Here is a 15,428-nt window from a genome sequence, read left to right as displayed (position 1 = left end):
CGACTGCCTGTACTGGGCTGTGAAGGCCCCATAGTAGGCCACACAAGCTGCTGCTATGAACACATTCCCAACAATATTCGATATCTCTTCATTGAATTTCTGGATGCTTTCTTCCCATCTGACTTGCTCGTCTCCTAACGCAGCCGTCAGCTTTCCAGCACGTACCAGACGTGCTTTGGTCAGGGCCATTGTCTTCGCTAGAAAATCGAAAGAAAATCAGGCTATGTCATTCAGTATTTTCCTACAGTATAAGAAATTTACTCATCTGCTTCTGCTTAGAGCAGAATGACCATTATTTGGCTAATGATGTCAGTAGATCTTTGGGAAACCTCAGGCCAATTTAGCCCAAGTTCTTATTTCAGAGCCAAGTCCAAGTTCTTTGAATCACCTATTCAGAGAGTTCCTTTCATTTTATTTTAAATTAATTAATTTAAAATTGGAGTATTGTTGCTTTCCATAGCTGTGTCAGTTTCTGCTGTACCACAGACTGAATCAGTCATATATATAAATATATCCCATCCATTTTGGATCGCCTTCCCTTTTAGGTCACCACAGAGCACTGAGTAGAGTTCCCTGTGCTATACAGTAGGTTCTCCTTAGTAATCTATTTTATTGGGGCTTCCCTGGTGGCTCAGACAGTAAAGAATCTGCCTGAAATGCAAAAGACCTGGGTTGGATCCCTGGGTCAGGAAGATCCTCTGGAGTAGGAAATGGCAACCCCCTCCAGTATTCTTGCCTGAAGAATTCCATAGACAGAGGAAATCCAGTGGGCTATAGTCAATGGTGTGGCAAAGAGTCTGACATGAATTTATACATAGTATCAACAGCGTGTATATGTCAGTCCCAATTTTTCAATTCATCCTTCCCCATTCCCATATGGGGTATCCATATGGTATCCATATGTTTGTTCTTCACATCTGTGACAGAGAGCTCCTTTCCGATACTCCTTTCTTCTGGCTGGAGACAGAACTCTCTTCCTGCCCCTGTAGTATTTATTTTCTGGATCAAATTCATGTGCTGTTTTGTCTTATTCAGACACAGAAGTTGAATACATACAATATACTCAGTTCTGCTAATGTTATACGTGAAGGTTAAGACCATCCATCTAATGCAAATACACCCATATGTTGGATGAAAGCTGAGATTTGACTGCCTGAAAACACTGTCTCCTTCGGAAAATCTGGCATTTCCTAACCAACACAAATTTTATGAGTTACTTACCCAGGCTTTCTTTCTCATTTACACCTTTGTCATATTCATCTTGTAAGGCTTGTATTTGTTCTTCCACTTGTCTTAGTAATTCTTGCTTTTCTCTCAAAGTAGCCATAGTGATATCAAGTTCAGCCTAATAAAATCAAGTAAATATTTTAAGAATAAGCTCCAAAGAGGGTTAAATTTGCCCATTTATAATGGGCTATTTTTAAAAAAAATCAGATTTACTTTCTCTTTCTCCCAAAAGATTTTGTTCTAAAAGATTTTGATATGATATACAAAATTAAACCAAATATAGAATAAAATATAAGAGGAGGACAAAACAGAACAAAACAAAGCCCAGTGACTCATAGAAAGATTAGCAAAACAGATCCACTAAGAATTTGGAGGTGAATTAGTTACTACAATGAACTATTAACTTTAAATGATAAAACAAGGCTCCTGTAACTCTGGAGCCAGGGAGCTTCAACTGCTGAGCCCACGTGCTGCAACTATTGAACACCATGAGCCCTAGAGCCCATGCTTCGCGACAAGAGAAGCCACTGCAGTGAGAAGCCTGTGCACCGAGAGAGTAGACCCTGCTCACCACAACTAGAGAAAAAGCCTGAACAGCAATGATGACTAAATACAGCCAAAAATAAATATTTTAAAAATGATAAAACAAAATATTCATGCAATAGTGAGAACTAATCTTTCCTAACTAGTTCTCTAAAGCAGAGGTCTGCAACTATGGCTTGTAGGCCAAATCCAGCCCGCTACCTACTTTTGTGTGGTTACAGTTTTAAATGGTTAGGGAAAAAAAAAAATCAAAGGAATAATATTTCATAACACATGATAATTGTATGAAATTTGAATTTCAATGACCATAAATAAAGTTATATTGAAACACAGCCACACTTATTCATGTTTGGATCTATTTTTTTAATGTTTACTTATTTATTTGGCTATGCTGGGTCATAGTTGTGGCATGTGGGATCTTTAGTTGCGGCATATAAACTCTCAGTTGCAGCATGTGAGATCTGGTTCCCTAATCAGGGATCAAACTGGGCACACAGCATTGGGAACATGAAATAACAATCTCGGCTAGCTATTCTGGGCTTCCCTGATGGCTCAGATGGTAAAGAATCTGCCTGCAATGCAGGAGACCAGGTTCAACTGCTCATTTGAGAAGATCCCCTAAAGAAGGGAATGGCGACCTACTCCAGTTATTCTTGCCTGGAGAATTCCATGGACAGAGGAGCCTGGTGGGCTAGAGCCCATGAGGTCACAAAGAGTCAGACACGACTGAGCAGCTAACACTTCTGTGAAAACGAAAAATAATCTTCAAGAGCATGGTTACTATCTACTTTGCATAGGATCTCAGTGGCACCACAAAAGAAGCTTGAATGTCTGATGATCATGGTCGTTGATTCTATAAGATAGCACAACACAGACAATATACCTGTGCAGCACGGAGTTTCTGTCTCTTTGGCTCGACTTCTTTGACGACTCGAGAATACAAATCCATGGCTCTTACCCACATGCACATGGATTTACATGCTTTGGATACTTTCTCAACTTTTTCAGGCACAAAATCAGGGTTATTAATATATTTTTGAAGTTTTGCCAGGATTTGAGGCTTAATATTTTCTTTATCATATTCTAAAAGTCTTCTTAGGAAGTTAGAGTCACCAAGAAGTTGTTTTGCTGTTGGCCAGTCAGGTCTAAAAGACACAAACGGTAAGTTAATAGCATTGCAATAAAGGAATGTGACAACAAAAGAAATGTATTCCTTTGAGAACATTAAGATATCATTCTACAGATTAAAAAAAAGACTATGTCAGTTACACATGGTTTCATGGAATTGGACTGCAAGGAAATCAAACCAGTCAACCCTAAAGGAAATCAATCTTCAATATTCACTGTAAGACTGATGCTGAAGCTCCAATACTTTAGCCACCTGATGCAAAGAGCCAGATCATTGGAAAAGACCCTGATGCTGGGAAAGACTGAGAGCAAGAGGGGAAGGGGATGACAGGATGAGGTGGTTGGATGGCATCACCAACTCAGTGGACTTCAGTTTGAGCAAGCTCTGGGAAATAGTGAAGGACACGGAAGCCTAGCATGCTGCAGTTCATGGGGCTGCAAAGAGTTGGACACTACTTAGTGACTGAACAACAACAGCGTCAACTGTCTACGTCATTAGTTATGTAACTAGTTTAACTTGCTCTGAGTCTTCCTATTATAAAGGAAATACAATACAATTTACTGAAAGCATTTTGCTAGGCTTTAAGTGAGAGCTGGACTGTGAAGAAAGCTGATCGCCGAACAATTGATGCTTTCAAACTGTGGTGCTGGAGAAGACTCTTGAGAGTCCCTTGGACTGCAAGGAGATCCAACCAGTCCATTCTAAAGGAGATCAATCCTGGGTGTTCATTGGAAGGACTGATGCTAAAGCTGAAACTGCAATACTTTGGCCACCTCATGCGACGAGTTGACTCACTGGAAAAGACTCTGCTGCTGGGAAGGATTAGGGGCGGGAGGAGACGGGGATGACAGAGAATGAGATGGCTGGATGGCATCACCGACTCGATGGACATGAGTTTGAGTGAACTCCGGGAGTTGGTGATGGACAGGGAAGCCTGGTATGCTGTGATTCATGGGGTCGCAAAGAGTCGGACACAACTGAGTGACTGAACTGAACTGAAGAGCACCACGAGTTGCTACTTTTGTTTTCTAGGCATATATTTATGCTATTTACTTTTATAGTGTGTATAGCCTTTTCTTTTTAATATTTACAATAATGTTTCCGAAAATGTTATGATTTATTGGTTGAAAGTGTTAGGTGCTCAGTTGTGTATGACTCTTTGCGATCCCATGGACTGTGTAGCCCACCAGGCTCCTTCATCCATGGAATTCTCCAGGCAAGTATACTGGAGTAGGTTGCCATTTCCTCCTCCAAGGGATCTTCCTGGCCCAGGGATCAAACATAGATTTCCTGCATTGCAGGCTATCTGAGCTACCAGGGAAATCCCATTTACTGGTTGAGCTATAGTTATAAAAACTCACTTTGTTTGTATCTAAATGACTTGAAAAATTTGTGGAATGACATTTATGTTAATTTCCACCCAAAATGAGTTTTGTTTTACTGCTACTATTACTATTGTTATTTCTAAGCAAGACAGAAAATCGAAGATAATCTAAAGAAGCTATAAAGATAGGTGTTTAGTGATATCCAATCTGTGTGTCACTTATATAATTAAAAAAAAATACTATTGGGACTTTCCTGGTGGTCCAGTGGGTGGAAATCTGCCTGCCAATGAAGGGGACATGGTCTGGGCAAATTCCATGTGCCACGGGCCAGCTAAGATCGAGCACCACAACTACTGAAGTCTTCCTGCTCTAGAGCCTGTGCTGTGCATCAAGAGAAGCCACCACAATGAGAAGCCGGCATACTATAACCGAGCTGGACAGCAGCCCCTGCTCACCGCAGCTAGAGAAAGCCTGCGCAGCAATGAAGACCAAGTCGCCGAAAATAAAAATAAATAAATTAATTAAGAAAAATACTATTAAAGTACCAGTCAATTTGTTGGATGACTGATCAAATCAATGGGAGGGTGGAGAAAAGAATGAAAACATGTAAATGAGAGTGAAGGAAAAAAGCAAAGAAATTCCACCAGGCATTTTGTATTGGTTGATTGTGAGGCACTCACTTGGCATTCAAGAGAATGGAGATGGCTTCCATCACGGTCATGACCATATCTGGGGGCTTTGTGAAAACTCTGATTTCAGATATATCCGCTTTATCTAAGGAATCCAACGCTTTGTTAGCAGCATCGAGGGCAGGGAGCGCTTCTTCAAGATCTCGCTGAGCATCATCAGCTATGGCTTGGGTCTCTTCGGCTTTCACTTTTGCTATTGCTTCATCTTCTTGCACAATGCTACGGACCTAATCATTGAAACATGACTGCTCAAGTGATCTCAGTATTTGAATTTCAATGTTTAAAAACAAAGTGAATAATGGATAACCAATAGGGACCTATTGTATAGCACACAGAACCCTGTTCAATGTATGTGGCAGTCTGAATGGGAGGTGGGTTTGGGGGAGAATGAATATATGTATATGTTTGGCCAAAACTATTACAACATTGTTTCTTAATTGGCTATACCCCAAAACAAAATAAAAAGTTTAAAAAGTAAAAAAAAAAAAAAAAAAAACAAAGCAAATAATAATGAGTTATATTTACCCCTTTGAAACAGACCAATGATGAAAGAAGATTAGGTATACTGCATTTTATACTCTTCTTTGTCCATCTCATGCCATGATGATAAAATAATGGAGACAGAGTTATAAGAATGAATAACGAATTCATTCTTGGGAGAAGATTGGATGCTTTATATTTGTAGCTTGTACTTTTCTTACAACTTTCTCTGTCCCATTCATTGCATTTCCTCATTCTCAGGGAGAGAGCCAGGATTAAAAGCATGGCTAAACTGATCTACAAGTTCATTGTTTTAATAACATATTTAAATTAAATAACATAACTAAAAAGTCCAATTCTTTATCATTGTATTTAAGGGATCAGCTGGTGGTCAAAGCGTCCTCACCCACCATCAGGTGATACTGCATACCTGATCTGCATTTTCTTGATCCACTGCCAATTTGTCCATCAGGGCTTCAACATCTTGTGATTTTGTTAAAAGGACAGGTTCTAAAGCTGAAAGATCTAATTTCATTTTATCTACCAGTACATTTGTTTCTAATAGCTTGGTGAGACCATTCTTCACCCGTTCACGTGCCTAAATGACAAAGAAAATAACTATTATGTTGAGTATTACAATAAACTATGAGTTTATTGGTATCTCTATCTGATTTATGTACTAGAATTTTGCATTGGCAGAATTAGTGAATCAGTTTGTAATACTTAACACTGAACGTACAGGAACACATGGCCCTGAAGTTCACCACGGTGGGTTTGGATCCCCGGCCCCTGGCCACGGGTGTAGGGCATCACTGAGGGATCGCACTATATTATTTTTAGCCCCTGTGGTAGCTTAGTAGCACGGTGAATGAATGAGGGGACAAGTTCAGATAGAAATTCCTGGCGTTCACACCTCTGGGAGCTTGTTTCCTTTGGATGGACCAGCAGGGCTGAGGCCCATTGGAGACAGTGTCCCAGACACTTATCTCTGGTTGCTGATGTGTCCGCGGGGGTAGGAAACCCTTGACTAGGATCAAAGGGCAGTATTTGGTAAAGAAGGCACCTGGGAATAACCTTTTTGAGGATGAGACAGAAAATGTGGCTTAAATAGTCTGGTTTCAAAAATATCTGTCACATTATTTTACTAGGCATACATTTACCAGGTAATATCCACTGAAAAACATTTAAAATATCTAAATGATAAATGATTCCATTTTTGTTATTTAAAATGTTGAAAATTTTAGGTCATGCTAATAGCTTAATGATGATTACAATGATGACGATGTAGCAGACAGTCACTATTCTGAGCACTCGTTCGTATCAGATCATATTCTAAGCACTCTACAAACAGTATCTTATTTAAATTCTACAACAATCCAAGAGGTAGATACAGATTTTTAAAAACCTTATTTTGTACTAAGATTGGAGTAGTTACAAAACCTGCCCAAAGTTGTGCAGGAAGAAATAGTCAGAGTAGAGGTGCTACCTGGTCTGCCTGACACCAGAGTTCTTGCTCTGAATGGGAACCACTGACAGGTGAGACAACCAAACTCCCATCTCCATTACTAAACCAAAAGTTTTCCTTCTTACTAAACACTGCAGAGGTAGTTATAGATGGGCTTAACTTTAATTCTGTTACAATGTCCATATCACATCTCTGAATCAAGGACACTTATATAAATGATATAAGACAAAATATCAAGGAAGGGCAAGGCCTCTAAATCACCAGCACAATATACTTTTTGGTCATATTGTAGGTTGTCAAGGGCATGTTAGGATGGAGAGATGTCCAACAGGCGAGATGGCACATAGATCTTCCACACATTCTGATAAATGTTTTGAGACCAAGCAAAAAAAAAAAATTTTTTTTAAATTAATATTAAACTTACGGAAACCAACTGCTTCCTCTTTTCAGTCAGCATAGACAGGTAGAGATTAATGAGTTCCAAGTAGGAGGTGGGTGTTGTGTAGTACCGTCTCCGGAGCTCCGTGTAATAGCGTTCCGCCATATTGGAGACACTCAGATGGACATTCACACACATGAGGGAAAGCTTTTCTTTCAGTTCTTCATTTACAGCATCAACATTTGAGAAAAACGTCTTTGATACAGAAAGAAGTGCTTCTCTGGGCCACTGTAAATAAAGACATGATTTGGAAAGTCAGTTGCCCATTTCCATAATGCATGGCTTAACTATTAAGAAAAATGCATTTCTCTGCAACTCTTCCTCACCTTGGCCCCCCTTCACTGTAACTCCTACTTGTGTCCATGATGTTTCATGAACTGAATGGCTGTGTTCATTAGATGGGGGTCTGGGTCTGCATTTGCTGACCCCAGCACAGTGTCTGCTACATAGAAGTTATTCAATAACTACTGTTGGTTGAATGAATAAGTTAGTTCAGTCGCTCAGTCGTGTCCAACTCTTTGTGACCCTATGAACTGCAGCATGCCAGGCATCCTTTTCTATCACCAACTCCCAGAGCTTACTCAAACTCATGTCCATTGAGTCAGTGATGTCATCCAACAATCTCATCATCTGTCATCCCCTTCTTCTCCCATCTTCAATCTTTCCCAGCATCAGGGTCTTTTCAAACAAGTCAGTTCTTCTAATCAGGTGGCTAAAGTACTGGAGCCTCAGCTTCAGCATCAGTCCTTCCAATGAATATTCAGGACTGATTTCCTTTAGGATGGACTGGTTGGATCTGCTTGCAGTCCAAGGGACTCTCAAGAGTCTTCTCCAACACCACAGTTCAAAAGCATCAATTCTTCGATGCTCAGCTTTCTTTATAGTCCAACTCTCACATCCATATGTGACTACTGGAAAAACCAAAGCTTTGACTAGAGAGACCTTTGTTGGCAAAGTAATATCTCTGCTTTTTAATATGCTGTCTAGGTTGGTTGAATGAGTGTCTGGGTTGAATGAATAAATGTGACTTTTAAATTTCATAACTAAAATCACATACATTACAAGGATCTCATGTCCTCACTCTTCCTATTATACAGTTTGAACTTGGTATAATCACTGTCCTGTTCACCTCATTTGCTCCTTTCCTAACTCTTTGAGCTCACCTGAACGTCAGTCAAGTGCAACTCTCTGTTACCCCATGTCTACAATCGTGCAGCTAGCATGGCTAGAGAAAAACCCATAGCTGTGCTAACTGGTCTCATTGTCAATTCCCGACAACTAGCTCAAGTGAGTTTTTAGTGCAGTCCAGAAAAACTTCTGTTGTCTCACCCATCACTTCTGTATCCCCCCAAGTATTTCACACCCTGTGTTACTTCCTAAGACTGCTAACACTTCCTCTCTCCTCTTCACCATTCATGACTTTGCTCCCCACATCATTAAAAATATAGAAGCAATGCAAACAGAACTTCAGTGAGCTTTCACCCTGTCTTCCCCTCTACCTGCATTTTATGCTCTGGGGTGAGTTGTGCATGCTCCCTGCCCAGGTCAGCCCCTTCAGTGGTAACTATCCCATCCCTTCTTGCCTATTCAGTCACATTGGTCCAGCTATGCCTAACTCTGACTGCTGCACCATCAATATAATTGTTTTCTGAGTCATTTCCTGATGGAAATGATTGTGTTCCCCACTTAAAAATACTTCTCTCTTGACCTCACATACCCCTCTGGCTATTACCCATCTCTTGGTACTCCTTTGGGACAAAACTCCTTGAAAGATTTGTCTCTGATTCCTCTTCCTTCTTCTCTCTTGAACCTTCTCCCCCATCACTCCATTGAAATAACTCTTGTCAAAATCACTAATAACCTCTACATTGACAAATTTAATAGTTCCCTCTTCTTTATAAATTCTATTTGCATTTGTTCAATGATTGTCATTGTCAACCCTTGCATGTGAGTAAATTCCCAGTGGGTTTTGAAACTAATGTAAGTACCCTTGAGTGCTTAGTGGACAGTGTGTTACCTTTTTAAAATCAAGCAACTTCAGACATATACCTGAAAAAGACAAAAACTCTAATTCGAAAAGATACATAGCCCCCCAGTGTTCACAGCAGCACTATTTACAATAGCCAAGACATGGAAGTGACCTAATTGTCCATATACAGATAAATGGATAAAGAAGATGTGATATACATATATACACACACACATAGGTACATATATAAAATGGAATACTAATGAGCCATAAGAGAATGAAACACTGCCATTTAAAAGCAACATGGATAGACCTAGAGATTATCATACTAAGTGAAGTTGGACAGAGAAAGAAAAATATCATATGATATCACTTATATGTGGAATCTAAAAAAATGATACAAATGAACTTACAAAACAGAAACAGACTCACAGACGTAGTAAACAAACTTGCAGTTACTAAAAGGGAAAGGTAGGGGCAGGGATAAATTGGGAATTTGGGATTAACATATACATACAATTATATATATGTGGCTCAGATAGTAGAGAATCTTCCCTCAAAGCAGGAGACTGGGGTTCAATCCCTGGGCTGGGAAGATCCCCTGGAGAAGGGAATGGCTACCCACTCCAGGGTTCTTGCCTGGAGAATAGCATGGACAAAGGAGCCTGGTGGGCTACAGTCCCTGGGGTTGTAGAGTTGGACACCATTGAGTGACTAACATTTTCACATATATAAAACAGATAAAAAACAAGAACCTACTGTATAGCAATGGGGAATTGTATTCAATATCTTGTAATAACCTAAATGGAAAATAATCCAAAATATATATAGCACACATATATAACTGAAAATATATGTAACTGTATCACTTTGCTATACACCTGAAACACTGTAAATCAATTACACTTTAATAAAAAAAATTAAAGTCAAGTAAGTCCAACTTCTCAAAGAGATATGTTGTGATGTCACCGACCTGGACAAACCAGTCAATGGTGCAGCAGTTCACCAGGGAAGGAAACATCCGGCATCGGGACCGGAAGGCCTCCCCAACAGGGCTCATGCAGAGCACAATGTGCAGCTTCTGACGGACTCTGCTGATGAAATACTGAAACACCTGACAAAAAGAAAGATACTTTCAATTTAGAATAAGGCTGAACCCATGATGAAAAGAAGTGTTGGCTAATGCATCTGACTCTACCAATACCAAATTTAAAAAAAGTTTGTGGAGTGGATGCGTGAATTATTTTAACATCCCATTCCAAGTCCCTTCTTCTCATGCAGACTCGAAAGATTAAAAGATATTTTTCAGACTCTGTTGCAACTTGGGTCTGGGATGTGATATGAGTACTCTTCATCAGTGAATTTAAGAGACCTCTTGAATAAAGTGGAGAGGTGTGTTCATACAAAACTTTGTATGGTAGACGATCACTGGGAGAGAGAGACACGGTGCAGGGCAAGTATTTTTGCAGGTGCAGAGCCCAGCAGAAATTGCATGGACCTGTTGTCACTATCACTGGATGTGGCTCCTTACTTCAGCTGCTCCCAACATGGTGGGGGACATATGGCTTGGGAGCCAAAGTAGTAGCATTCTGGGTTAGAGGCTTCCTGGCTCAGCAGAATGACTGTGGCAGACACAGCAGTGTCCTTGACTGTTGACTTCTACAGTGTCATTTCATAATCATTCCAAGGAATTCAGTGTGGCATCCCTTTGTTTAGCCCTCCCAATGTTAAAGTCGCTTCTGCTTATAATAGTTGTCTGTGCCCGTAAGTCCTGACCTAGCAGTGGAGGGAATTCTCATGAAAGGACACAGAAGAGATAATATGAGAAAGAGTGGCCAAAAAAGATAAGATGTAGAAAGAAGAGAAAGACCTGAGATAGACAAACAGTGGCTTAGAGAATCTAGCATAATGTTGGAGAAATGAGAGTGGACCGCAGCTGTGTTTTGTGCATGTGTGTGTGTGTGAGAGAGAGAAAGAGAATGCATTTCTTAATTCTGCTGATAGGCTATTGTTGTTGTTTAGCTGTGAAGTCGTGTGCAACTCTTTTTGTGACCCCATGGACTGTAGCCTGCCATAGACTTCTCTGCCCATGGGGTTTCCCAGGCAAGAATACTGCAGTGGGTTGCCATTTCCTTCTCTAGGGAATCTTCTCGATGGACCCAGGGATTGAACCTGAGTCTCCTGCATTGTCAGGAGGATTCTTTACCACTGAGCCACCTGGGAAGCCCTCCTGCTGACAGGACACGGAGTCAAAAGCACTGAATTCCTCAGGCAGGGCACTGGGGGTGTGTGAAATAAACTTGCATTTAAGAAGGATAAGAGAAGCTTTCCAGTTTGGACAGGACTATGACCCTCTGTAGGTAGTAGGGATTCTGTTTTGTGCTTTCCCTAACCATCTCTGAAAGTCTCATGAACCAATGCTTTAAATGTAGGAAATAAAGTACATCGGGTTAAAAACAAATTACATTGAAAAAATTCTATCCATGGACTGCTTAAAAGGGTTTGAGGATGACTGGAAAAAGGCTGAGACAACTTCCTCTTTTCCAAAATCTTACCATTTTGACATGTCCTACCTCATCTCTATTTCCTTCAGAAATTCCTACTTCTTTTGCTCTTGGTCTGGTGGCTGCTAAAACCTGCTCCAGTTCATCCTTTTCAAATAAATTAGGCACTTCACCTGAATTCAGGATGTTATTTATATCTTCTAGAAACTCTTCCACTACAATCTGTAGAAGAAAGCAGAAGGGTCATTATAAGTTAGTTAACCATTTTACATTTACTTCCTATACATTATAAAGCAAATATATGATCTAAAATTCACATTGAGTTAATTTTATCTTTAAGAGAAGATAACCTTGGGGGGTCAAACCAGTCAATACTAAAGGAAATCAACCCTGAGTATTCACCAGAAGGACTGATGCTGAAGCTCCAGTACTTTGGCCATCTGATTGCAAAGAGCTGATTCATTGGAAAAGACTGTGATGCTGGGAAAGACTGAGGGCAGGAGGAGAAAGGGGTGACAGAGAATGAGATGGTTGGATGGCATCACTGACTCGATGGACATGAATCTGAGTACACTCCAGGAGAGAGTCAAGGACAGGGAAGCCTGGCGTGCTGCAGTTCATGGGGTTGCAAAAGTCAGACACAACTTGGCAACTGAACTACTACAACCATCTTAGGAAGCAGCCAAGATGTTAAAGTAGGATAACCCTGAGCTCACCTCCTCCCATGAGCACACCAAAATTACAACTATTTACAGAGCAATGATGAATGAGAATGACCTACTTAATGCACAGAAATAAAAACAGAATTAAGCAAAATGAGGCAACAGAAAAGTATGTTGCAAATTAAAAAAAAAAAAAACTGATAGTGTTAGAGGCTCAGTCCTGTCTGACTCTTTGTGACCCCATGGGCTGTAGCCTGCCAGGCTCCTTTAGCCACAGGATTCTCCAGGCAGAAATGCTGGAGTGGTTTGCCATTTCCAGGAATGAGATAAAATTCCAGAAGAAGAGTAAATGATGTCCCCTTCCAGATTTTACTGGTTCACTTTGGCAGAGATTGTTCTTTGCCTGTCAGCTCAGTTTGGGTTTCTGGACATGTCAACTGGTAATGTCTTTGAGCAGGTGGGACTTGCTATCAGGGTCTATTTTTGGGGTGAGGACAATGCCTGAGCTCTGAGGTCATGGGTGATGCTACTGGCTGAGAACAGTTGGACAGGACTTCTGACTTGGTTTTGAATGAGCAAGGTTATAGGATGAACTTTGTGATTGCCTGGGTTCTCTGATCAGGTTTCCTAGACTATCAGAACTGGGTACTATACTTAGCAGTAGGTGGGGCTAGGAATTAGCTTTCCCATCCTGGCAGAGTGGAATGCCTGGCTTCATGTGCAACAAGGATGTCTGTGGTCTTGACTCTAGCCATCCTGCCTGGCTGACTGGGTCACTGGCTTTGCTGTGTGGATCATCTGCTCTTCCTGCCAGACTCTCCTAAGCACTGCTGGGCTACACAGCTTTCCAGGTGTTCTGGTCAGGTTCTTTGACTGGGAAGGGCCAAGAGCTACACTCAGCAGAGAGCAGGGTGTGACTCAGTTCCCCTGCCTGGGTGAGTGGGGGGCCTGACCAGGCTCCATGGCTGGCAAGGCGCTTCATTTGAGGACTTCGAATCAGGCAGATCTGCATCTGCTGAGCTCCTTGGTCAGACTGACTCTGCAGATGAGTAAAGCTGCTGGCTTGGACCACTACTTGGGTGCTGAGGGTAAGAACTTGGTCTGTCGTGATCAGAGTGCTGGTTATTATATCCTCAAGCCTTCTATGACACAACTGTATAGGGGTCAAGTGCTGCAGAGTCTCTCACCATCTCTGTGATTCGAGACTGGAGTGAAACCCCAATGTGGCCCAGAACACCGGGGAGCAGGATGTCCATCCTGGCCTCTTTCTTCCCACTGGAGGAACTGGTAGGCTCGGGGGAGATGTCTTAATGTGGTGCTGTGATGGCCTGGAGGTAGGGCAGTGTGGTCCGTGTGTAACTGCTCCTCTTATCCTTCCAACGTGGTCTGTCTTGGTTTCTGTGGCTCAGGGGCATGCTCCAGCCTCACCACCATGGTCTAGGACTTTCTCCATGTCTTATCCAGGAATAATTGTTAGCTGTTCTTGTGAGGCGGAGCAAAGTGGGGACTGAGCTATATGGCCATCTTGGTGATGTCACTTGCTGTCACTTTGTTCTTGCATTACTTTCCTGATGTCATGAAATTGTTTATCTGTGTTCTCTTGAGACTCTCAGAGAGTCTTTAGAATGATTATTTTGAATTCTTTGTGGGCCAACTTGCGGATCTCCATTTCTTGGGGCCAGTTATAGGAGGTTTACTGTGGAGTTACATTCCTCTGATTCTTCGTGATCCCTGTAGACTTAAGTAGCGTCAGTGCATTCGAAGAAGCAGTCACTTCTTCCAGATTTCATGGGATGGTTTCGGTAAGGGAAGACTTTCACCTGTAGCTTGGAGCACACTGGGGTGTTAGACTCCAGGTCTAGTGAGGCAGGGCATCAAATGTGGGGGCATGTGGTATGTGAAGGTTATGTCTCTTCCACTCAGGCTACTGGGGTCCACAGGATCAACAACTGTGTGCACTCTGCGAACACTGCAGAAGGTTTGCAGAGGTAGCAAGGGTCACTGACGTCCTCAGCAGTGCCTCCATGTGCAGCTACCAGGGCCCAGGGCGGGGAGCAGGTGGTGGCCACATATTCAATTCTCATTTGTAAAAAATATTTACAAACTCAGATATAAGCTCACTGCATGTAACAGACATTAAAAATATTTTTCCTATTTTGTGATCACACTTAGTCATGTTTACAGTGTTTTTGAAACTAAAATGAAGTTAAAGTATTTATGTCAGATTTATCACTTATTCTTTGGCTGATTTCTGTTTTAAAAACATTTTAATTTAAAAATTTATATATATGTATTAAACATTTTAATTGGAGTAGTTGATTTATAATGTTGTGTTAGTTTCAGGTGTAAAACAAAGTGAATCAGTTATACACATACCTATATCTACTCTTTTTTTAGATTCTTTTCCCATATAGGCCATTACAGAGTATTGAGTAGAGTTCCCTGTACTATACAGTAGGTCCTTATTAGTTATTTATTTTTCCTAATATTAAAATACCCAAGTGTAATCAATATAGAAAATGAAGTGACGTGTAGTGAAAGTTGCTCAGTTGTGTCTGACTCTTTGTAACCCCGTGGACTATACAGTCCATGGAATTCTCTAGGCCAGAATACTGCAGTGGGTATCCCTTCCCTTTTCCAGGGGCTCTTCCCAACCCAGGGATCAAACTCAGGTCTCCCATATTGCAGGCGGATTCTTTAGCAATTGAGCCACTTTATTAGAGAATAAATTCAAAATCAGTTAAATTGGTTGTGATAGACATGGATGTAATCCTACTTTAAAGTTAATTTAACTAAAATATAGCCACTATTTTTTCCTTTTCTTGAGTAAAGCATATCTCCCTAATTGATTTCACTTAGGGAATTACTTTTTTATATTTACCTCCACACAAATAGTTTTATCACCTTCTGCTGTCTATGTCCTTCCTCTCCAAATTTAATGCTCTTAACCTCTGATTACATTTTCTTATGTAGAATTTAAAGGTGGAAGTAATAGT

The 15,428-nt window shown here is 41.0% G+C and overlaps 1 protein-coding gene across 1 annotated transcript in view; it reads right to left on the bottom strand.

The window, feature by feature from the left end:
* The window catches only part of DNAH6 (dynein axonemal heavy chain 6), a 301,941-nt gene that overhangs the window by 112,793 nt on the left and 173,720 nt on the right, over positions 1 to 15,428 (bottom strand). The window contains exons 46-53 of the mRNA XM_055400589.2: positions 11,840 to 11,992; positions 10,240 to 10,380; positions 7,283 to 7,525; positions 5,824 to 5,991; positions 4,905 to 5,140; positions 2,654 to 2,915; positions 1,222 to 1,345; positions 1 to 197 (exon numbers count right to left, since the gene is read on the bottom strand). Coding sequence (XP_055256564.2) covers positions 1 to 197; positions 1,222 to 1,345; positions 2,654 to 2,915; positions 4,905 to 5,140; positions 5,824 to 5,991; positions 7,283 to 7,525; positions 10,240 to 10,380; positions 11,840 to 11,992 — 1,524 coding nt within the window. The remainder of the gene's footprint in view (positions 198 to 1,221; positions 1,346 to 2,653; positions 2,916 to 4,904; positions 5,141 to 5,823; positions 5,992 to 7,282; positions 7,526 to 10,239; positions 10,381 to 11,839; positions 11,993 to 15,428) is intronic.

This window comes from Moschus berezovskii, chromosome 11, assembly GCF_049115385.1.
Source record: "Moschus berezovskii isolate FMDL1 chromosome 11, NW_MosBer_1.0, whole genome shotgun sequence".
In the NCBI taxonomy this organism is placed as follows: Eukaryota; Metazoa; Chordata; class Mammalia; order Artiodactyla; family Moschidae; genus Moschus; species Moschus berezovskii.
This window is presented reverse-complemented; position numbering and strand designations above follow the sequence as displayed.